Source organism: Ictalurus furcatus, chromosome 3, assembly GCF_023375685.1.
Source record: "Ictalurus furcatus strain D&B chromosome 3, Billie_1.0, whole genome shotgun sequence".
NCBI classification, from domain to species: Eukaryota; Metazoa; Chordata; class Actinopteri; order Siluriformes; family Ictaluridae; genus Ictalurus; species Ictalurus furcatus.
Window position 1 is genome coordinate 33,081,566 of NC_071257.1, and position 22,163 is coordinate 33,103,728.

General features: G+C 43.7%; 1 protein-coding gene across 4 annotated transcripts in view; it reads left to right on the forward strand.

Moving 5' to 3' along the window:
* The window catches only part of fam193a (family with sequence similarity 193 member A), a 36,304-nt gene extending 14,141 nt beyond the window's left edge, over window positions 1-22,163 (forward strand). For 2 of the 4 annotated variants that reach the window (XM_053622106.1, XM_053622107.1), the window contains 15 exons: window positions 1,908-1,982; window positions 2,089-2,166; window positions 2,289-2,407; window positions 2,649-2,909; window positions 3,159-3,312; window positions 6,142-6,285; window positions 6,599-6,865; window positions 8,111-8,336; window positions 8,692-8,925; window positions 9,027-9,321; window positions 9,656-9,836; window positions 10,100-10,324; window positions 11,432-12,302; window positions 13,258-13,339; window positions 13,445-22,163. In XM_053622106.1, coding sequence (XP_053478081.1) covers window positions 1,908-1,982; window positions 2,089-2,166; window positions 2,289-2,407; window positions 2,649-2,909; window positions 3,159-3,312; window positions 6,142-6,285; window positions 6,599-6,865; window positions 8,111-8,336; window positions 8,692-8,925; window positions 9,027-9,321; window positions 9,656-9,836; window positions 10,100-10,324; window positions 11,432-12,302; window positions 13,258-13,339; window positions 13,445-13,538 — 3,306 coding nt within the window. In that variant the 3' untranslated portion in view covers window positions 13,539-22,163. Of the gene's footprint in view, window positions 1-1,907; window positions 1,983-2,088; window positions 2,167-2,288; window positions 2,408-2,648; window positions 2,910-3,158; window positions 3,313-6,141; window positions 6,286-6,598; window positions 6,866-8,110; window positions 8,360-8,618; window positions 8,926-9,026; window positions 9,322-9,655; window positions 9,837-10,099; window positions 10,325-11,431; window positions 12,303-13,257; window positions 13,340-13,444 lie in introns of all 4 variants that reach the window. The other 2 variants (XR_008385629.1, XM_053622108.1) reach the window with 2 other exon arrangements.

Consider the following 22,163-nt stretch of genomic DNA (forward strand, 5'->3'; position numbering starts at 1 on the left):
TTAATGAGGTGGATCAGCGAGTGGGTCTGTGAATTGCTTTCTTGAGTGGCACAAATCATTTTCTGTATGTATTTAGGTAGTTTATGGTTGAGGTGCGCTGTGGTAAAATCCCCTGGGATAAGCAGAATGGAGTCTGCCAAGCTTGACATTGATTATACTCTGCAACTAAAATAACTGATGCAACCTACTGCAGTGAAATGTCGAAAGACACCAGGCGCGGGCAACAAGAATGGCACTTCCCAAACAAAAACCCAGTGTATGCCCTTTGCATCAGTGAATAATCTCAGCTAGATACTATAGATTTGTACCTTTGGAAGTGGGAACTCAGAGCTTGGAATGACATCATGCACAGTTCTAGCTACAAGATGGGTGGGGGGGGCATGGACGCCTCCCTGTTCGCCTCCTCCCTGTTCGCCTCCTCCCTGTTCGCCTCCTCCCTGTTCGCCTCCTCCCTGTTCGCCTCCTCCCTGTTCGCCTCCTCCCTGTTCGCCTCCTCCCTGTCCTCCTTTTGTTAGCAACAAGCCGGTCAGCCAATTCTGAACAGCTGAAACGAGTCGTTAGTGATTCCAGACTTACTTCCTGTAATAAACTACGTAGGTTTATAACAAAAAGCTGGTCTTCATCAGACAGAAGGAGCTGAAACTCATTACAGGAGCGGGCGTTTCCTTTTTGAAACACACTGATAGCGGTAGACCAATCAGAACAAACTGGGACCTCTGACCAACCAGAACAGAGTATGCTGTCTGAAAGGAGGAGTTTAGAACGAATCCTTTAGAACGGCTCATACAACGAGTCGTTTTTGAGCAATTATGAGTACATTAAGTGTTTTTTGACCTCGGATGCATGTGAATCTATTGTACGAGACCTCTAAATCAAAATTCGGCACGTTTCAAAACCATTATAGGTGCGCTTTCAAGCATTTTTCCATAATCGGATATCGGTTTTGTAATATCGTATCCACCGATTAAATGGCGCCATCTTGTGAGCGTTTCGAGAATTGCGCGCAGGACCACCATCACAGTGCTGTGTTTTTTTTTTTTTGGTGTTTATTTGTTAGAAAACAAGTAAATTGTTTAAAAAACAAAAGACACTTTAGTAACAGTGTGCTTTAATTTTTGCACTCTTTCAGAGTTGTTTTGTTTTTGTATGCAAGGTGGAAGTGAAATTGACAGTACTGTTATTTTTAAATATATACATATTATATATATATATATATATATATATATATATATATATATATATATATATATATATATATATATGTACGTACGTATCGGTTATATAAAAACAATTCGGTCGATCTCTAGTCATAAACCGTCTGTCTGTGGAGGTGAAATCCCAGTAAACACATTACGCTGCACCAGCAGAGAGTGAAAAGTGAGGCCTAGACACTCGGGGAGCCGTTATATTTGATCTGTCCGGGAGATTATCCGTTTAGTGCAGGGGTGGGCAATCTTATCCGGAAAGGGCCGGTGTGGGTGCAGGTTTTCATTCCAACCAAGCAGGAGCCACACCTGATTCCACCTGTTTCATCAGTCGATCTTGGCTTTCAATAGACTCAGGTGTGGCTTCTGCTTGGTTGGAATGAAAACCTGCACCCACACCGGCCCTTTCCGGATAAGATTGCCCACCCCTGCTTTAGCGTGACTATTTGGAAAAGGTTCTAGCTCATTGGGAGCTTTTATAATGAAAAAGACTGGTCCTTTACTAGCAAGGGGAGATGTTCTACAGCTAGGAACTTCATGTCTACGACTGTCTGGCTTATCAGTAGATCATACCAGTTGTTTGGAATGTCGGTCCAGGCTGGGTTTAATTCCTGAATTAGCTGCTATCCACCTAACAAAATCTGATATACCTTTTCTTATCTAATCTTTCATTCATTCGCTGTCTCTCTTTCTGATTTCCAGTTGCTTTTCAAAGTGGAAGGCCAGAACCTCACGAATCAGCGCACCGAGCCACACAAGTCTCTAATCAGTAAAAACGTGAGATGTTCTCTGTTCGTTTGGCGTCTTTTCGTTCGTTATTATAAGTCACGTTCGCCTTGCACGCCGTTGTCTAAACTCGATTTTCCTCCCTCTTTCATGCCAGATGTCTTTAAGAACTAAGCAGCGGATGCTTAAAGAAGACGGCGAGATCTTCAAACAGAGAAGGTTCTTCGAGGAGCAGGTAACTCCGTGCGTCTTCGTCTCCTAAATTAAAAACGTTACGCAGACGCCTTGAACGGAAAATAAATGGCTCGTCATTTAAACGTGTACGGTAACGTTATTTTTCCCGTTTGTGTGTAACAGTTCCTACAGAACAGTAAGAAGTCTCTAGCAGGAGACTGCACCTTCACGGACACGGTCAAGCAGATGCTGTCGTCTCGGCTCAGCATTCCAGACTGTCCCAACTGCAACTATCGGAGAAGGTGACGTTCAGGCTTCGCGGACAACGTAGCTGTTAGCGGCTCACGTGTTCGACACGTCCATGTCCGTAGCTAGAGTAATCGCGGCAGTCTAGGACAGTAATTTGGAAGCTTCTCCACTGTGCAGTCGGGTTTTTCTTCACGTCGTTGACGTGACATTTTAACCGAATGTCACGTCAGTTCGAAACGTTTTCTTTTCTTTCCCCAGGTCTTCTCACACCCTTTGTGTCTGTCTGTTCACCAGGTGCACGTGTGACGATTGCAGCCTCTCTCACATCCTCACGTGCGGCATCATGGACGCCCCGGTCGGGGAGGAGCTTCACCTGAAGCTGCCACTGCAGGCGGAGCCTCCTCGAGACTACCTGTCCGAGGTTCATCCTCCGAGCATGTCTTCAGGAAGCTCCGGCTCTGGCTCCGGATCCGGCTCCGGATCCGCCTCCAGTTCCCCGATCACCGTCCAGCAGCACCCGCGCCTCCTCCTGCCCCAAGACGGAGCACCCACGTTGTGAGTCACGTTGTGAGATCCTTAGCTCCCAGGTCGACTAGTTAGCCTTTAAGCAGCTAGTGCCGTTCACTCCCGAAGTGTTTTGTTCTTCTTATCCCACCAGCCGTATGCCAAATTTATTCATGAGCAGCACGTCATACGTTTCAGTTGTTTGTATTTACGCTCGACATGGTCGATCGAAGGCGAGTCAAGTCGAGTCGTCCGTGAGGAAAGTTAGTTCCTGTCATCACGTCCTTTTGTTCTCTTAAGTGGCAGCGACGACGACGACGACGTTGACGAAGTGCCTGCGCTGCCATCCATCTACCCCCTGAGCAGGTACGAGGACGCCGGAGTGGTGGCGAGCATGAACGGCCTGCACGCTCAGCTCAACGGAGGAGGAGAGAACACGGTGCTCAAACACGAGGTGGGCCGCGTTTCCTCACGTTTACTCCTTACATAACAAATCGGAACCCTTTTCAGCTTTGAATTCGGTCACAAAACTCCTCCTCCTCCCTCATGCAGAGAGTTGTGCCCGATATGAGCTGAAAAAGCGTCCACGGATCCATACTTCGAAAATCTACCGGAGATATTAGACCATCCGGGAGTACTACTTACCTTTGGAACCCTCATTTCAACATAGCTCGATTCGGGAACGCGCTAATTCTAATACTATTTAGGACGGATAGCGGGCGAACTGGGACGCAGCACGTCCGTTCATACCTGTAAAGTATTCTGAGCATAACTGAGTGCTGCGCTCGTCGTGTGTCCAAATCGGTTTATCACATTATAGATTTTTACCTTGAGGAAGAAAGCGTTCTTCATTTCTGCTACAGAGACTCCTCTCTGACTGGACCGTGGTTAGCGAGTCGATACTAGCGTTTATCTTTATTGATTTGTTCACGCTTTCGGTCTACAGGAGGAGCGTTATTGGAACTGTAACGCGAGATCGAATTCACATCACGTTTCTAAATATGTACTCGGTGACGTAAGCGCTTGGAGTACTTCTGATCGAACTGGTTGTAAAGTAAGTACCAAAAGAAAAGGAAAGAAACGTATACCTTACTGATGACTTTGCTTTATTTCCAGGAAGTGCTTTTTTTTTTTTTTTTTTTAACATTATAAACAATTACTGCTACCTGTATATTTAGGTATATACACCTCTTTAACATCTCCAGAGCTGGCACAATCGGTGGTTTGGGGGTTGGGGAACTTTTAAAAAAAAATAAATAAATGTACTTGCATAAAAATAAAGATAAATTAGATCACTATGCCTCTACACGTGCTTTCCTTACTTATTCATGCTATGGAGCTGTTACATTAGTGTATCTCTTTTTACTGTATGTCTCTCCTGTAAGCGAGCGGAGCAGGTCACGTGACGTGCTTCGGCGAATCGTATCGCATCGCCAGAAATGAACTTTAAACCGTCTCCTGGTTTGGATCAGCCGGTAGTTTCTCACCATTAGTGAGCTCTAGAAAGGAAACGAGCGTATTCAGGCCAGCTGTCGTGACGCTAGACGAAACGAGCTTTCCGACGATACCAAACGTTATTTCCTCGAAACCAAAGTGTTTGCATTTGGCCGAAACGGTTTTATCTTTCTCGTCGACTAATGGCTCTCTGTCTTTCTGTCATCTCAGCTCGAGCTGAACTAAAAACCCCGTGGGGAGCGAGTTCGGGCTTTTAGGGAGGGGCCGACATCATCTCGATTATTTCGTCTTCGGAATCGTCGGAGGCCATGATCGAAATTGAAATGGAAAATCCGATCAATCGCACAGCCCTGATTTACTGTGCATATATGTCATCGTGATTTGAAACCAGGAGATGAATTGATCCGGTCAGGGTCAAATATCTGAAATAGTTTGTCTTCACTCTTGACTTATATTGGAAGGGAATTTCTGGCATGCAAATTATTAACGAGAAGGAGTAGACGTGGTGGAGGAGGAGGAGGAGGAGGGATCTCCACTCACGCCGGAGCAGTCGAGATCCACTCGCTTTGCGCTAAAACACCAGTCATATCACGCGCAGATAATTCTCTAAAGGGGGAAGGACGTGTTATCCGAAAAGACGTTATTTCCTTTCACTTTGTGTCAGCTTTATGTAGGTAGTCTGTGAATTCATGACCCCTGTCCACAGATGTGCTCTAGGGTAGAGGTTCTCAACCTTTTGAAACTAACGCCCCCCCAAGCCTCCCCTAGCATGTGTCACATCCCCCCAACCCCCATATTGGAAGAGACCAGGTATAATGATTATCTATTTTATATAAACTCTATCTATCTATCTATATATATATCTATATATATATATATTTATATACCTATAAACTAGTTCTGATTGATAGATTTTTTTGCTTTGGTACTTTTTTAATTACTTTTCATAACTTTTGTGATTTTCTTTTTTTAAATTAGTTTTATAAAACTATATAACGGACAGGTCTGGAAGTCGAAAATGTTTCTGAGCACCGAAACGGCTTTGAACAAGAGAACTAGGCTGTAACAACGTGGACTATTTTACATGTAAAACATTCGTCTGGCGTTCTAAAAACATTCACATACGAACGATGTAAACTCGGACGAAGGGCGCGTCTCGTTATCCATGACGTTGTTAAATCTCCGGCTCTCGGACCCTCACTGAACAGAGCACAGAGCAGACGCAGAGAGAGGTGTGAGTGCAGCGGGAAAGCGAGGCCTCGCGCTTGCAGGACAGTACTGGGGATATTTGGTCGCTAAGGTGCCAAAAAAAATTCACTGAAGGGGTCTGAAAAGTCGCTAAGTCGGTCGTCTGCATTGACAGCTGGATTGAAGGCAGGCTAAGCTCCGCCTCTCCCCAGCAAAAAGAAGATACAGAGGGAGAGGGCATGCGGGGTTTTTCATTTAAACACATTCTATTTGAAAAGCAATAAAATACACCGCGTCCCCAAATGACGCCCTGTCTGTGTTTTGCGCAACCCCTTCCGATCGCCCCAGTTTGAGAACCACTGCTCTAGGGCTTTTATGACGAGAAATATTCGCAAAAGCCAGAGCAGTTTAAGATCTCACTGAGCGACGAACTAATTCACTGACGTCAAGATTACAGAGTTTGTTTGTTTTTTTTTTTGCACCGAGCTAAAAAAAAGCAACGATAAAAGCCTACATTAACGCAAGACGAAGTCTGTACGGCTTAATCGAAAGGAAATGTCGTTCTCTCGTAACTGATTGTGCATACTCCTAGTGTCCTAGAGCATTGCAGTTTGATTCCTTTTCTCGCTCTCTGGTGTAGTCTCCACGAGGGAGCAGCAGCAGTTCCTCTGAGGGAGATGAGGAGGAAGGGGGGGGTGAGAGCAGCACTCAGCCTTCAGGCCAGCAGGGGGAGCTCTCCTGTGGGAAAAGAGACAGTCCTCCTCCTTCTTACACACATACACAGGTATGTCTTTAAACTATTTAAATGATTTTTGTTATGTTTATTTTTTTTGTTTCTGACAAAGGCTTAAATGATGTAGCTATTTAACGCCAAAATTTTCCTATAACAGCATGTACGAAGTAGTTAATTTCTCTTGTACCACAGGTTTTTTTTATTCATTACGGAATGACATCATATTTTTATCCGTATAATATTTAAACATGGACTCGGATAAAATGTCCAAATAATTTGATGGTAGCGGTGGCATGTAGTTACAGTATAAATAGAGATCTTAATCTAGACAAGTGCCATGGATGTTTTGTGTTTCCATGTTAAGGTGGAGCAGGTGCAGCACCCGTGTGAGTGTCACGTGTGTAACCAGGGCGGTGTGGACGGCGGTACAGCAGGACTGGGCACCGCCGCTCTGCCTCCTCGGCACCTGCACACGGCACCCCATCAGTTCTTTACAGACAAGAGTCCAGCTCACCCTGCGCTCCACCTCTACCCCCACATCCACGGCCACCTGCCCATGCACAACCTGCCCCATCTGCCCCGGCCGCTGCTGCCCACACTGTACTCCAGCCCTCCCCTCTCACACAGCAAGGTCAGACACTCACACATGACACACACTCGCAGACTGTCGGCGCGTGTCGGTTATTTTCTAACCTGTTATCATCATGTGTATCTTTTTGTTTGCATTTTTAAAAATTTTTTTTTTTTGAGAATGGTGCCAGTTGTGAACTCGAGTGTGTCCTTTAACTGTGAAATACGAACAGAATTAAAGTCTTAATAAATAAATCAAATCATCATCTGACTGAAAGCATCAGAATCGGTCTCGGTTCACCAATCGGAACAGATTATGTTCAATTAAGGAGGCCAAAACTTATTATCCTCGAATAAAAATCATGCCATCTGTCTCTCTCTCGTCTCTCTCTGTCGCTCTCTCTCCCTCTCTCTCGTCTCTCTCTATCACTCTCTCATTCTCTCTCTGTGTCTCTGTCTAGCCTCTCTCTCCTTCTCTCTGTCTCTCTCTCTGTCTCTGTCTCTCTCTCTCTCTCTCTCTCTCTCTCCAGTCTCTCTCTCTCTCTGTCTAGCCTCTCTCTAGTCTCTCTCCCTCCCTCTCTCTCTCTCTCTCTCCAGTGTCTCTCTAGCCTCTCTCTCTCTCTCCAGTCTCTCTCTCTAGTCTCTCTCTCTCTCTCGATCTCTCTCTCTAGTCTCTCTCGCGCGCTCTCTCTCTCTCGTCTCTCTCTCTCACACACACCCACACACTGTGTAAATGCATTTGCACTACTGCATTGTGACCTCACTACCAGCAGGTGGTGCCATTTTATCATGGTTTCAGCTCTCTGAAGCATTAAACAGGAACTTTATTTCAGCTGCACTGATATGTAAAAGTTCAAGTGCTCCATAAAGAGATTCCTTTTAAATCACATTTTAAAATTATTTAAAAAAAACAACAACAAAGTCACACTGATGGAAGGAAAGGCACTGAGAGACAGACAGAGATATGAACAGACAGACAGACAGAGATTTGGAAAGACCGACAGAGACAGTACTCCTTTGAAGAGTTAATGATTTACGGATAATGTCTTCAAAGTGTTATAAATGTAAAGTAACTGAGAACTGATTTTCTTTAGTTTTTTCCCCCTCTTTATTTAGATATTATTTTAGATGTTGTCCCTTTTAATTACTGTGACTTATTATGTTCGTATTTTTGCTGTTGAACTTCTGGTGTGAGAAATACGTCTTGTTTAAAAAAAAAAAAAAGTATTCATTAATATTTTATTATTAATATGTTGCTAATGTGCATGTGTGTACGTGTGTGTGCGTGCGTTTGTGTGTGTTGTAGACTCTCCCGCCAGCACCGGTATCCAATCACACAGGAGTTCAGCAGCAGCAGCAGCAGGTGTTCAGCCCGGCTCTGCCTGAGCACGTGTACCAAAGCTGTTTCAGCAGTGGAGCCGGAGACTGGAGCGCTTCTCTGTCTTGTCCCTCACTCAAATTCGAGAACCTGTGGGACACGCACATGATGAAGAACTGGAACCCGAGCGTACTGCTGCAGGAGCCGCTACCCGGTGACTGTCGCCTTTCTCCTCGCGTTCTCTCATTAACGTTATACATAAGCACAGACATGCCTCTAAAATATAATATTCACACAGCGTTGTAGGTAGGATAATCCCATTCTTTACACATCGACGTGAGGAAATTCCTGCCCAGATATCTGCAGATGTTGCCTTTTATGGATTGTAAAGTTTTTTTTTTTAATGCCAAAGATTATAACCTGATTCTTTATGAAATAATTACTAACCACTTACCCACTCTTTTTTTTTTTTCTTTTCTTTTCGTTTATTGTGGAGTTTGTGCCTCTTCTTGACGTAACTCTTCTTGACGTAACTCTTCTTGACGTAACTCTTCTTGACGTACCCTTAGGATTAGACTCCGCCTCTAGCTCCTCCTCGTCCCTTCCGGCTCCCGAGGGCAAGGAGAAGAAGAGCGTCCCTCAGAAGAAGAAGTGTCTGTTCAACTACCAAGATGCCTTCATGGAGGCGGGCGAGGTGGTGATGGCTACGTCGTCGGCCATCTCCTCGGTCTCCAGCACCGCCACCACTGTCCAGTCCAGTAACAATCACATCCACGCTTCAGCTAAAAGAGCCGCCGCGCTAGGTACAAACGTCATCACTTAACCGTACGTATCTGTTTCAGTCGCACCGTGACTTTATTCTTAGCATTTAATCATTTTTTATTTTCATTTTGTCTCGTCTCAGGTGAAGTATTCCACAGTATAGTTAAAGAGGACCATATACAGTCCGGCCCCATCGCTCCTAGAAACAGCCCCACCGGTTTGGCGTCTCTGCCCCCTTTCAGCAGTGCCGCCCACCCGCCCGTCCCCAGCACGCATCTCCCCAGCACGCATCTCCCCAGCATGGCCGCTCAGCCCTTAACAAAGACAGCAGCTCCGGCCCCGGGTTTCCTCGAAGCGCATCAGACGTTGTGTGTGCCCGGTGGGGAGCCGCCCATCTCGGCGGAGGGGCCAGTCAGCGGGCCCAGCAGTGTGTGCAGGTCAGTGTGCCCACCCTGTTTCGTTTCATCAGTGGGGCTGTTCTGTATAGCTGCGTTATGTAAAAGCTAGGAAGTGCCAGAGATTTTAGTTGTTTGCTTTTGTTGGTACCAACATGACCTAGGAGTTCTCTAAAGGTCTCGCAGCACCCATACCCATACCGTTGAGGTGCTGACGTTGGGCCGGTAGCCTTAACTTCTTCATCTGCTATGTGATTATATCATAATGTAAGTTATTTGATGAGTGAAACCGTTCTAGCGTTGGGAAAGACTTGAATCTTAAGTTACAGAATAACCAGTGAGTTTAAATGACGACACTGCGGTGTTTGCCCGGCAGTGATCCGGACTGCGAAGGTCACCGGTGCGAGGGGGGCGGAGCCTACGAGCACCAGACTTATGAAGAGAGTCCGGACGAAGACAGCAGTTCAGAACACAGCTCCTCCACCTCCACGTCCACCAATCAGAAGGAAGGAAAATACTGCGACTGCTGCTACTGTGAATTTTTTGGCCATGGAGGGGTGAGGGAGCTTACGTACTCGACCTTAAACGCTGTTTCAGACAATAATTCAGTCTTATGATTTGTCTTACTGCTTACATAAAAAAACCAAACACATCTTTGTGATTTCGTTTTTATTTTTGACTTGTTTTGTTTTTGACTAAAACAAAAAAAAAAAATAAACATATATATATATATATATATATATATATATATATATATATATATATATATATATATATATATATATATATGTTTATTTTTTTTTGTTTGTTTTGCTTGTAGCCCCCCGCAGCTCCCACTAGTAGAAACTATGCCGAGATGCGGGAGAAGCTCCGGCTGCGTCTCACCAAGCGTAAAGAGGAACAGCCCAAGAAGGAGGAGCTGGAGCGGGACGGACTGGAGGACAACCGCAAAGTGGAGGATCTACTGCAGTTCATCAACAGCGGCGGCAACAAACCCGCCTCCAGCGCCAAAGCGGCCAAACGAGCGCGCCACAAACAGAAGAAGGTAAAAACAGACAGAAAAACACGATCCGTCAGGATGGACAGGGAGTACGACACCAAGCTCAGGGGCCGTTTTATGGGGTCCATCTACCATATAGGGCACTTTGTCGGCTGACTATAGGCCACATTTCGCTATTTGCAGTTTGACCTCAGTGTTGTGCTGAAAACGAAGACGTCAAATCACCTTTAACTTCCGAAGCAAATTAAAAAGGCAGCAAAGTGCTGCACGATAAACTCAACATTCACAGAAATCACATGAAGTACTGAACAAGTTCAATATATTATTAAATGTTGCACATCTCCCTCAGGATCACTAAAATATCTATCTCTCTGTATCTATCTCTCTGTATCTATCTCTCTCTCTCTCTGTTTCTTTCTCTGTCTGTCTCTCTGTATCTCTTTCTCTATCTATATCTATATATATCTATTTCTCTCACTCTCTGTTTCTTTTTCTCTCTCTCTGTTTCTCTCTCTTTCTATTTATGTCTGTGTCTTTCTATTTCTTTCTTTTTCTCTATCTATCTCTATATTTCTCTGTTTCTCTCTCTATATATCTCTCTTTCTGTTTCTTTCTCTGTATCTCTCTCTTTCTATCTATCTATCTCGCTCTATCTCTCTCTCTCTCTATATATATATATATATATATATATCTATTTCTTTCTCTCTCTCTTTCTCTATATCTCTCTGTTTCTCTCTCTGTATCTCTCTATTTCTCTATCTATAGCTCTATATTTCTCTTTCTGTCTCTCGATCACTCTCTCTATCTATATCTTTCTCGCTATTTCTCTCTCTCTTCATCAATGAAGCAAAACCTCAGGTTTGCACATGACAGACTTTAATGAGACTCAAACACACAGTACACTTTAACCCAATAAGTTGGGTTTAAAAACAAATTGTGCATAGTGACAGATGAGACCCATTCAGTAATTATACACGTATTCGTCAAGTGATGATTTATACTCCATCTGAATTATTCGGAGTGCGTGTCCTCACCTAGCCTTCTGGGCCTGTGTTTCCACCTGTACATGCCCAGAACTACTGGTGAGCACATCCTGAAAATGTGTTGCTCAGAATAATATTTGTCATCACTGAGATGGTTTGCTCTTTTCAGCTAGAGGAAAAAGCCCGGCAGGAGGCGGAGGCGCGAGAGCGGGAGGTGCAGCAACAGCAGCTTCTGGAGGCACAGCAGAGGCACCAGGAGGAGGAGGAGGAAGCACTTAAGCAGGAGCTGCTCCGTCTGAAGGAGATGCAGCAGCTCCACAACTCCTCCAGCACCACCAACACAACCTCCTCCAAGAAGAAAAAGAGGGAAAGCAAGGCCAGAGAAGCTCCAACAGCAACAGTCAAGCCCGAAACGCCGTCTCCGTCACCCGCTCCCACTAACAACCCTCAGCCGCTACGCCAGAGTGCACAGAACGTTCTGGAAAACATGCAGAATGGCAAAGCGCACCTGCTACACGGCCTCATCCGCCTCCAAGAGCCCGTCAAAGAGCCCGTTAAAGAGCTCATACCTCTACCCCAAGCCAAAATCGGCTCAACAAGCCCAAGACGCGGCAAAGAAAAACCTGCTGAAGCCCTGCCCTCTCTGCCCAATGGCACCCTGCTGCACTCAGAACCCACCGTTGCAAGGTCCAAATCCAAACAGCATCCCAACAGCAGCTGCAGAACCAACAGCGAGGCGGGAAAACGGCCGCTCGACACGCCTCGACCTACAGAACCCACCTCCAAATCGGCCCCGTCGCACACAGAAAGTAAAGTCAAGGCCCGGCCGGCCGAGGAGCAGCTCACTGAAACCAAGAGGGAGGAGAGGACGAACGGGAAGAAGCAGCAGAACGGCGTGAAGGAGGAGAGGAACTCGCCCGTGATGGAGACTCCAGCCGTCGAGCAGAACGGGAAAGCCGTGCCGGCGGAGTCTCCCCAACCCAAAAGCAAGGCCAAGAAGAACAAGAAGAAGAAGGCAGACAAGATGAATAACTCCATAGGTAAGTTAGTTAGTTACAGTTACATTAGCATATACATATAGTGCTTTACATAGTATTGGGGGCACTGGGGGGATCTCCTCCAACCACCACTAGTGTGTAGCATCCACCTGGATGATGTGACGGCAGCCATAGTGCTCCAGAACGCCCACCACACACCAGCTATTAGTGGAGAGGAGAGTGATGTCACCAATTCAGAGATGGAGATTATTAGGGGGCCTTGATGGAGAAGGGCCAATGGGGGAATTTCACCCGGACCCCGTGGGTATACCTCTACTCTTTACGATAAGTGTCCTGGGATTTTTAACGACCACAGAGAGTCAGGACCTCGGTTTAACGTCTCATCCGAAAGACCGCGCTGTTTTCACAGTAGTGTCCCCGTCACTATACTGGGGAATTAGGCCCCACACAGACCACAGGGTGAGCGCCCCCTGCTGGTCTCACTAATACCACTTACAGCAGCAACCATTCCAGGTACTCCACCCTGCTCAGCTTCACTGGGACACCAGATGAGAACTGCAGGGTGATATGGCTGTGACATATCATAGTTAAGTACAATACAGGTCGCTGCATGCTTACTGTACTTTTCACCGGTTTTTGAAAACCCATAGAGCGCTGCTTTTCTGCTTGGCTTTTTTTTTTTTTTTTTAAAGACACTTTGCAGTATTGTGATCTTGCTATTACTGCCCTGCAAATTTGTTTGAACAAATTCTCAATAACTCTAACTAACACAGAGCCATGAAAGCAGTGGCATGAATTCAGTATTCTGAATATTAAGCATTATACAACGGATCGTTGCGGTCTACTGATTTGATTGGCCGAGCGCCGTTCCAAGAGCGTTTTTATTTAGCGAGAGAGAGAAATAACGAATGTGTTATATAAATAGAAGGTGTTAGCGTTTGCTTATTCCGTGCTGTTTAACAGTAAAAACCGGTGTGTCTTCATTTCGCGTTTTCAGACGACGTGTTCCTGCCCAAGGACATCGACCTGGACAGCGTGGATATAGACGAGACCGAGCGTGAGGTAGAATGCTTTAAAAGGTGCGTGTCTCGCTTACGGAATGATGCATTTTAACCAGTGATAACGATTTACATTTTGTTTTGTTTTTGTTTTTTTTAAATGTTGTTCTCTTCATCTCCGCTCAGGTTCTGCTTGGACTCTGCTCGACAGACAAGACAGAGGCTATCCATCAACTGGTCCAACTTTAGCTTGAAAAAGGCCACGTTCGCGGCTCACTAACGAGAGGACGAGACGAGACGAGATCCTCCTACAGAGAGCGTCAGGATACAGTCAGCGATCCTCTCTCTCTCACTCTGTGTCTCTCTATCTTCTCTCTCTCTCTCCTCTCCCTCACTCTCCTATTACCAGGCTGACTGCTGATCCCAGTGCTGCTACGCTCCAACCAACTGCTCCTCTGACCTACATTACCCACAATGCCTTGCCTTGTCCTCGTCACTATATGGTTCCTCAAATGAATTCAGACACTCAGCTTTGCAGTACTTATGGAGGACGGGGGGGAGGGGAGGAGGGGTTGGAAAGGACAGACAGGAAAAGAAAAGAAAAAAAAAAACCAACCACCACCACAAAATGCCACTCTACCGTTCTTGTTTTCTTCTGTATCGAATATCTCCGAGTTGCTCCTCCTATCAAAATCCTCGATTGTTTGTTTGGGATGGAGGCCATGTGAAACATCCAAACGGAAAAAAAAAATTAAGAAGTAAAAAAAAAAAGAGCCTTTTATTCCCAGTATTTGTGGATACGAACATTTTGCACTTCATTACAGTTAGCTGAGAAGGGAACGGGACTAGGGCACTTCAGGTCCTTCCCCTTGGCCACTTGGTCCACACCAGGACGACGGCTAATACTTGACCGATTGTTCATGCTGGGTTGTTCAGTTCCATTAAAACAACTGTTCTGTAAAGTGTTAGGGGTTTTTTTTTTTTTTTTTTTCTTTCTTTCTTTTTGTTTTTTTTTGTTTTGTTTTTTCCTCAGTTCTCTTTTTTTTCCGTTCATCCTGTAGCCAGCTTGTATCAGACTACTTTCAGAATCGAATCGAATGAAAAGAACAATACTCACACTATCGATCTGTTATAGAGTGTATATTGTATTAACACTGAAGCCTGACTGGCTACTTTTTAACATATTGTTAAGTAATATTAAAAATCTTGTCTTTCTTTTTTGAAAGATGGAATACAGTGGAATGGCAGGGCTACGTGTCTGTGTGCTTATTTCCTTTCATGCCTCGTCCTCAAACAGTTACCCGACCAAGATGAGAAAGCAGGGAGCTACGCTGCTAACCCCAAGGGTGAGAGTTTAAACACTATTCTCACTGCCTGAGTGCTGCTGTAGCAAGGTTCATAATGGAATAAGGTTGTTTTGTTTTGTTTTTTTCACTCTGTCAATACAGCCACTAGTTCCTCTTATACCACAGCGCCGTGCAGTTCTCCAGCCTGATTGCTCAGATTCATTTTCTACAACAGCAGCTCAGACATTAGCACATGTTTATATTAACGCGTTCGTTCGGATACGCTAGGGTAGACAAAGAGAACCCAATTAAACAAACGAGACAAAAATATTTCTTGAGGAAAATAATCCAATATTACATATCTGTGAGAGGCAAAAGTATGTGAACCTCTAGGATTAGCAGTTTAATTTGAAGGTAATGTTCATGAGTTCACCATCAGGAGAACACTGAACAATAATGATGTGCATGGCAGGGACGCAAGGAGAAAACCACTACTCTACAAAAAGAAGATCGCTGCCTCTCTGCAGTTTGCTAAAGATCACGTGGACAAGCCAGAAGGCTAATGGAAAAATGTTCTATGGGCGGATGAGACCAAAATACAACTTTTTGGTTTAAATGAGAAGTGATATGTTTGGAGAAAGGAAAACACTGCATTCCAGCATGTGAATCTTATCCCGTCTGTGAAACATGGTGGTGGTAGTGTCATGGTCCGGGCTGTTTTGCTGCATCCGGGCCAGGACGACTCGCCATCTTTGATCAAACAATGAATTCAGAATTATACCAGTGGATTCTAATTTTAACAAAAATGTCAGGACATCTGTCTGTGAACTGAATCTGAAGAGGAAGTAGGTCATGCAGCAAGACGACGACCCTAAACACACAAGTCGTTCTACCAAAGGACGGTTAAAGAAGAATAAAGTGAATGTTTTGGAACGGCCAAGACAAAGTCCTGACCTTAATCCAATAGAGATGTTGTGGAAGAACCTGAATCAAGCAGTTCATGTGAGGAAACCCACCAACATCCCAGAGTTGAAGCTGTTCTGTACTGAGGAACGGGCTAAAATTCCTCCAGGCTGACATGCAGGATTGATCAACAGTTACTGGAAATGTTTACTTGCAGTTATTGCTCCACAAGGGGGTCACACCAGATACCGAAAGGAAAAGTTCACCTACTTTTTCCACTCACAGATATGCAATATCGGATCATTTTCCTCAGTAAATAAATGACCAGGTATAATATTTTTTGACTCATTTGTTTAACTGGGTTCTCTTTATCTACGTTTAGGACTTGTGTGAAAATCTGATGACGTTTTAGATCATATTTTTACATTTTAATGGGTTAACAGACTTTCAAGCACCACTGTATACCCTTGAGTAAGCCTGCACTTTAAATAATGCATTTACAACTCATCATTAATAACCACGTTACGCATGTTTCCGTCCTCTGTTAACGTTTCGTGAGTATGCATTTGGTTCCCGAGGTTCGGGCAGGTACCAGGAGGAAGTTGATTATATGAGACCAATCACAGCCATGTTCACTTCCCTTGTGAGAATCCAGTAATCGGGGGGGAACAAAACAAAAACCTTCCATCCACTTCCTTGCATTTATTTACCACGTGCATTTACAGTAGAGACAGGTTTTGGGAAATAAAAGGTGACCGTTTCCTTGAATCCGAACAATGACGTGAGGGGAAACCCAGCCGAACGGATGAGCTGAGGGTAGAACTACAACCGGTACGTCTGCATGTCGACACGTCACCTTCAGCACCGGATCCACCCAGAAAAACATTCCACAGGGCACAGGGACAAACTTCCGAGAGAGAACCATGATAACGGGTTTTAATCATCACATGACGTGAATCTAAAACATTACATAGTGCGTCTACGTTTTTCATGTTGCCACGGTAGGCTGTCATACAGGGATGTTTTCTTTTGATTGTTATTGCCCTATCTGACCGGTTCTCGAAAGTATTGGCGCCCTATCTGAGGTTTTGCTACGGCAAGCACCGCTCACATTTTCTTCAGGAACTGTACGTGTCTAGTTATTATTCTTCTTATTGCTTAATTATTACATGATCCTGATCTTGGTAAAACGGGTGTGTCCAAATAAGAAGACAAACCGCCCGATTCTGCTTATGTAATTGCCGAGCAGTGCTTACGTAATGCCGATGATCACTCTACAGTTTCAGGATGGTTGCGCAACAGTGTGTTTGAACAGGAAAACTGTATATTCCACGTACAAAGTTTCCTGGTTGCTGACCTGAGGAATTTTTTCTTTTTTTTTTGAAATTGTGTGTGTGTGTGTGTGTGTGTTGTTTTTTTTCTCTCTCCCAGTATTCATCAATCCACGCCAGTTCCAGCAAGTGAAGGGTAATATATTCTTCCCAAATGACACCATGAAACCATATGAGAAATTTTGAGGGGCATTATGAGTGGATTTTGTTCAGTTGTATACAAAGAAATCACCCAGAAGAGACGGGCTCCTTTTGACTCTTCCTCATGGCGTCTCAGGGAGTTTTTTTCTTCGCCAATAACTAGAATTAGAGTGAGTAAGCGGAAATCTTTCCCTAAATAAAATACCCGGTTTTAAACGTGCCAGTCTAGCACGTGTAAGAAGGAGGATGTGAAATCGGCACGGTCTCACCGGCGTAATTTATTAGGGTTGGGGTTCGGGGTGAAAATGGATTTGACGTTCGTACCACCTTTGCAAAAGGTTTCGATCCTCTCGTATGACGGCGTTTTTAAAAAAAAAAATCTGTTTATTGTGGAATGTCTGCGAAACTAGTTTGTTCCTGAACAGAGCCCATGTGATTGGTCCAAACTAAAACAATGGGGTGGGAGGAGCTTATACAAGCACATCCCGGCATTGGACTGGATGAAGATCTTCTGGTTGTCTTTCATTTTTTGGTAGCTCTTGTGTATAAAATCTTCAAGAAGCATCTAAAAACATCGCTGACGAAATATATTACGCAAGGAATGAAACAGTTTCGGTACAATAACCAATGATGCAGTAGTTCCTTGAACAGAGCTTGTTTTAATCCTCGTCTCAGACCCAGTAGCCCAAACCCAGTTCTTTTTCCTCTGTCTTCAGTTCTGTCTCTTCTGTCTTTTAGCTTTAATGCTTTCAATCTTGCTTCTCTTTGCCTCTGGCCCTGTGACAGATTCAGAACTTGAATTCGGGCCTGATCCGACCCCAGAACCCAGATGTACTCATGCTAGGACAAGGACTAAAGAGAAGATAGTGCAGCAAGGTACAGGCCAAGAGGTGTTCAAGTGCCTATTCTACTTCACTTCATTGCTGAGTACCTGTACCGGCCCAGTAAGGTTGTACCTATCTCCACTAAGCACTTTAATACCTTTCCACTTGTACTGAAAGTAAAGCAGCGTTACCGTTACCACCCAGACGTCGATCATTTCCCGATAAAAGTGCGTTCACAAACCGTCTCGTTCCTCTCGTACGACCGAACAATTTTGTATTTATTTATGTGTATCCATTTATAACGTAAGTGAAACTAGTTCGTTTCGGTTATGACTTGTGTCACAAGAAACCAGGAAGTGGCGGAAAAGCGCTGACACTGGAGACTCCTTCCATAAACGTTGAATAAACATCTCCTTACCGAAAACCTCAGCATGACAATTACAAATGCTCCTTTCTTAAATAACATGCTTTCTTATTCCCATGAATGAGCGGTTACTATAGAAACGATAATGTATTATACAGTAGAACGGGCGCGTTAATATAAACTACCGCTGTTAGAGAAAACGGATCAACACCTTCTGACCAATCGGATTCGAGAATTCAACAGTAGTAGTTGTAAATGTAAGTTGAACTCGGGGTTTTTTTTTTTGTTTGTTTATTTTTAAGAGTTCCATTTAAGTCGACAAACCGTGTCCCGGACCGTTACCTGAAACGTCGGCTCTACGGGAATTAGCGTCACGAACGCCGGAATGTTGGTCATTTGGAAATCAGCTTTGCTTCACGAGTCCCTTATCAGAGCAGAAATGAATCAGGTGGGCTTTTTAGGAATGAAAACCCTGCAGTACTCTGAGGCAGCTCTTGACTAAATGCAGGAGGTTAAATGAGTTTGCTTTGCCTGTTCATGACTTCATTTTACTCACGAAGTTCCTCTTCGTTATCGGAAAAGGGGGACGCAGACTGAGACGTGATGGTCATGCAGACCCGTTTCTGAAGCTGTGGATGTCAAACCCTTTACCGAAATCCTTCTGCAATCGGTATAATTTTAATAACAGTTTCATATTTCACAACCCGAGGTGCCGAGTGAGTGACTTCACTTCCGCAGAGCTGCTTGCAGGGTTGTAGGCCATCTTATTTTTTTCCTTTTTTTTTTCTCTCTTCTTTTTCTTTTTCTTTTTCTTTTTCTATACTGAACCACCTCCAGAGCGCGACCTTTGAAGCTGGGCCTTTTCCCCCCACCACTTCACTTCCTGCCAAGAACACTTTCACTTTGTGCTGGAGTGGCTGCCTCCTACGAGACAGATGAGACAAAAAAAGACCCGAGGAAGTTTTTTTTTTTCCCTGTAGGTTAATTTTTGTCTTCATCCCAACGCGAGATTATCTCTTTGGCCTTTTGCATAATTGAAAAATGTTTTGTTTATATATATATATATAATATACACACACGGAACATTTTGGCTTTAGCGCAATACACGGTTTTCTCCCCAACACTAAATTTGAGTGTTTATTTTTGTCGGGGTTTTTTTTCGTTTTTATTTTTGGGTAGGTTTATTTTTGTCTTTATCCAGACACAAGGTTACTTCCTCAGCACATTTAATACTTGATTTATTTATTTATTTATTTGACATTTTTGTCCTTATCTAGACACTACGCTAGTTCCTCACGTCCTACGCACATTTCACATTTTAGCAGGGTTTGTTTATTTCTTTATTTAGTGAAATTTGTGTCTTTATCCAGACACAAGGTTACGTCCTCGGCACATGTGTTTATTTATTTGTTTGTTTGTTTTTTGTCTTTCTCTAGACACGAAGCTATGTCCTTGACACATTTCATATTTTAGCAGGGTTTGTGTATTTATTTATTTCTTTATTTAGTCACATTTGTGTCTTTATCCAGACCCAAGGTTACTTCCTCGGCGCATTTATTTATTTATTTATTTATTTATTTTTGTCTTTATCTGGACACAAAGGTATGTCCTTGACACATTTCATATTTTAGCAGGCTTTGTTTGTTTGTTTATTTAGTGGAACTCGTGTCTTTATGCAGACACAAGGTTACTTCCTTCGACACGTTTGTGTTTATTTATTTATCTATCTGTTTATCTGGACACCAAGTTATCTAAACATATTTCAATGGGTTTAATTCATTTATTTTTTTACATTCATTTATTTATTTTTATTTATCTAGACAGACGCTTAGTTCCTCACCACATTTCATACTATAATGGATTTTTTTGTTTATTTGTTATTGTATAAAAAATTATTATTTTTTTTTTTAAATCTAAAAAAATGTATCCAGACACAAGGTTGCTTCTTCAGCGCTTTGCATATTGAAGCGTTGTTGTTTGTTTGTTTGGTTTTTCTTTTTTTTTGTCTTAATCCCAAACAAGGTTATGTTTTGGGTGCCTCGGTGTTTTACATATTTTAATGTTTTATTTATTTTTTATTATTATTATTATTTGTAATTTTGGTAAAAATTTTTTACAACTTTATCTCAACATAAGGTCACAAGGGTACGTCCTCTGTGCTTTTCCTATTTTAGTTAGTTGTTGTTGTCTTTATGTTTGCCAGTTTTTGTTTTCATTCCTGCACAAGGTCATCACTTCAGTCTTTGGCATATCTGAGTGTTGTCTCCTTTTCATTTTTGTAGGTAAATTGTTTTGGTCCTTTTCCCCTCAGCATGTAGTTATCTCCTCACATTTTTTTTTTGCATATTTCACAGGGTTTTTTTTTTTTTTTTTTTTTAACCCTTGACAGTCAGTAGCCTCGAAAAACGAGGTCACGGCAGCTTGGTTTCTCTTCTCACTCGCAAGATACCGCCGATCTGGTTCACTTGTTCGAATTTCGAGAGGAAGTACACGTCTCGGTTGATACCAGTAACATGATGTTGATATATTACCTACTTCCTCTCATGAGTTTTGCTTTAGAACAGCTTCTCCTTCATAGACGGATGAGTTTTTCAAAAATAAAATGCATTTACGACACGTAGAACAGGCGGATTGAGTAATAACGGAGGATTTTATTATTGTCCTCTCTTTCGTGATGTTTGTACTAGACTAGTATCAGTCAGCGTGTAATGTGGGCGGTGTTGTGTTTATATGAAATGTTTTAGCTCAGTGCTGACGCAATGCTGACATAACTGTAGAATCATGAACTTCAGCTGTGTTGAGCAAGACAGGAACGTTCATTCGGTGCTCGACTCTGAGCTCGCCGTTTGGCCTGAGAATATGACCTTATGTTCTTGCATGGACAATCACTCTGGAAATATCCAGAGCTGCCAGACTAAACAGAGTGCTCAAAGCGGTTATTTGTACTGTAATGGTAGAGCGTAGACGTGGTTCTTTTTGAAGAAAATAACACAAAGATCAAATTAGCAGAACAATAAGGAGGCTGGGAAATAACTGACCAGCTGGTAGACTACATTTGTTTTTAGTTTTGGGGGGAAAAAGTTCCCTGGTTCAATCCCGAGCTCGGTTACTCTCCGAGTTCTCTCAGTTTCCTCGGGGTTCTCCAGTTTCCTCCTGCTGTCCAAAAACACGCACGTGTGTGAGAATGGTGCCTCTTGATGGACTGGCATCCCATCCAGGGTGTATTCCCTGGTATCTTACACCCAGAGTTCCCGCGATAGACCCGGAATCCACCGTGACCCCGATCACTATAACGTGATGACTGAAAACGAAATCGAATAAATGCACGATTTGTGACTAAACACGTGCGATTCGTGCGTGAATCCGACACGTGCGTTTTCGAAAAACATCATGTCACGCTATTTTTCGTACACGGACTTTTCGCAGTAGTCCGTGTTTTGTCCCCCCGCAAGGTTTCGTTTATTTTCACGCATTGTTTTCTTTTACGCACGATCACGTATTATTCCCAAGAGGTTACTCATACGTGATTTCTTTCAAGACTTTACTCACACGACAATCGCATGGGAACAGCGGTCACGTCGGACATGCAGGCGATTTCGCGACACGTTTACTTGCGTTCATCATTAAAACAATGCTTTATCCCGGTCAGGCTTGCTGTGCTTTAGGTGACTCGTTTGTTCATGATTTTGGAAAGAGAACCAACGGAACACTTTAGCAAATAGCAACAGGCGGATTCAAAAATAGCGAAAATAACAGTGGGATCAAAATCCGGTCCCGTGCACATCTCTGGTCTGTAGTTTATAATCATCAGAAGGGATTTTTTTTTCATTAAAGACGGCACTGGGAAAGCCCCACTGCTGCTACTCAGACTCTCACACAAAAGATGTTTGTCTGAGATGAACGACAGCAACGACGTCCTGCTGCGTCTCAAACCGACACGAGTAACGTTAAATCTGCCGCACCGTCCATCGGCACTGCTTCTCAAAGAGGAGAACCTATGGATAGCATGGCCGATGGAATCCTCAGAAACTCAAACGCCAGTCAGTCTACAGGTCT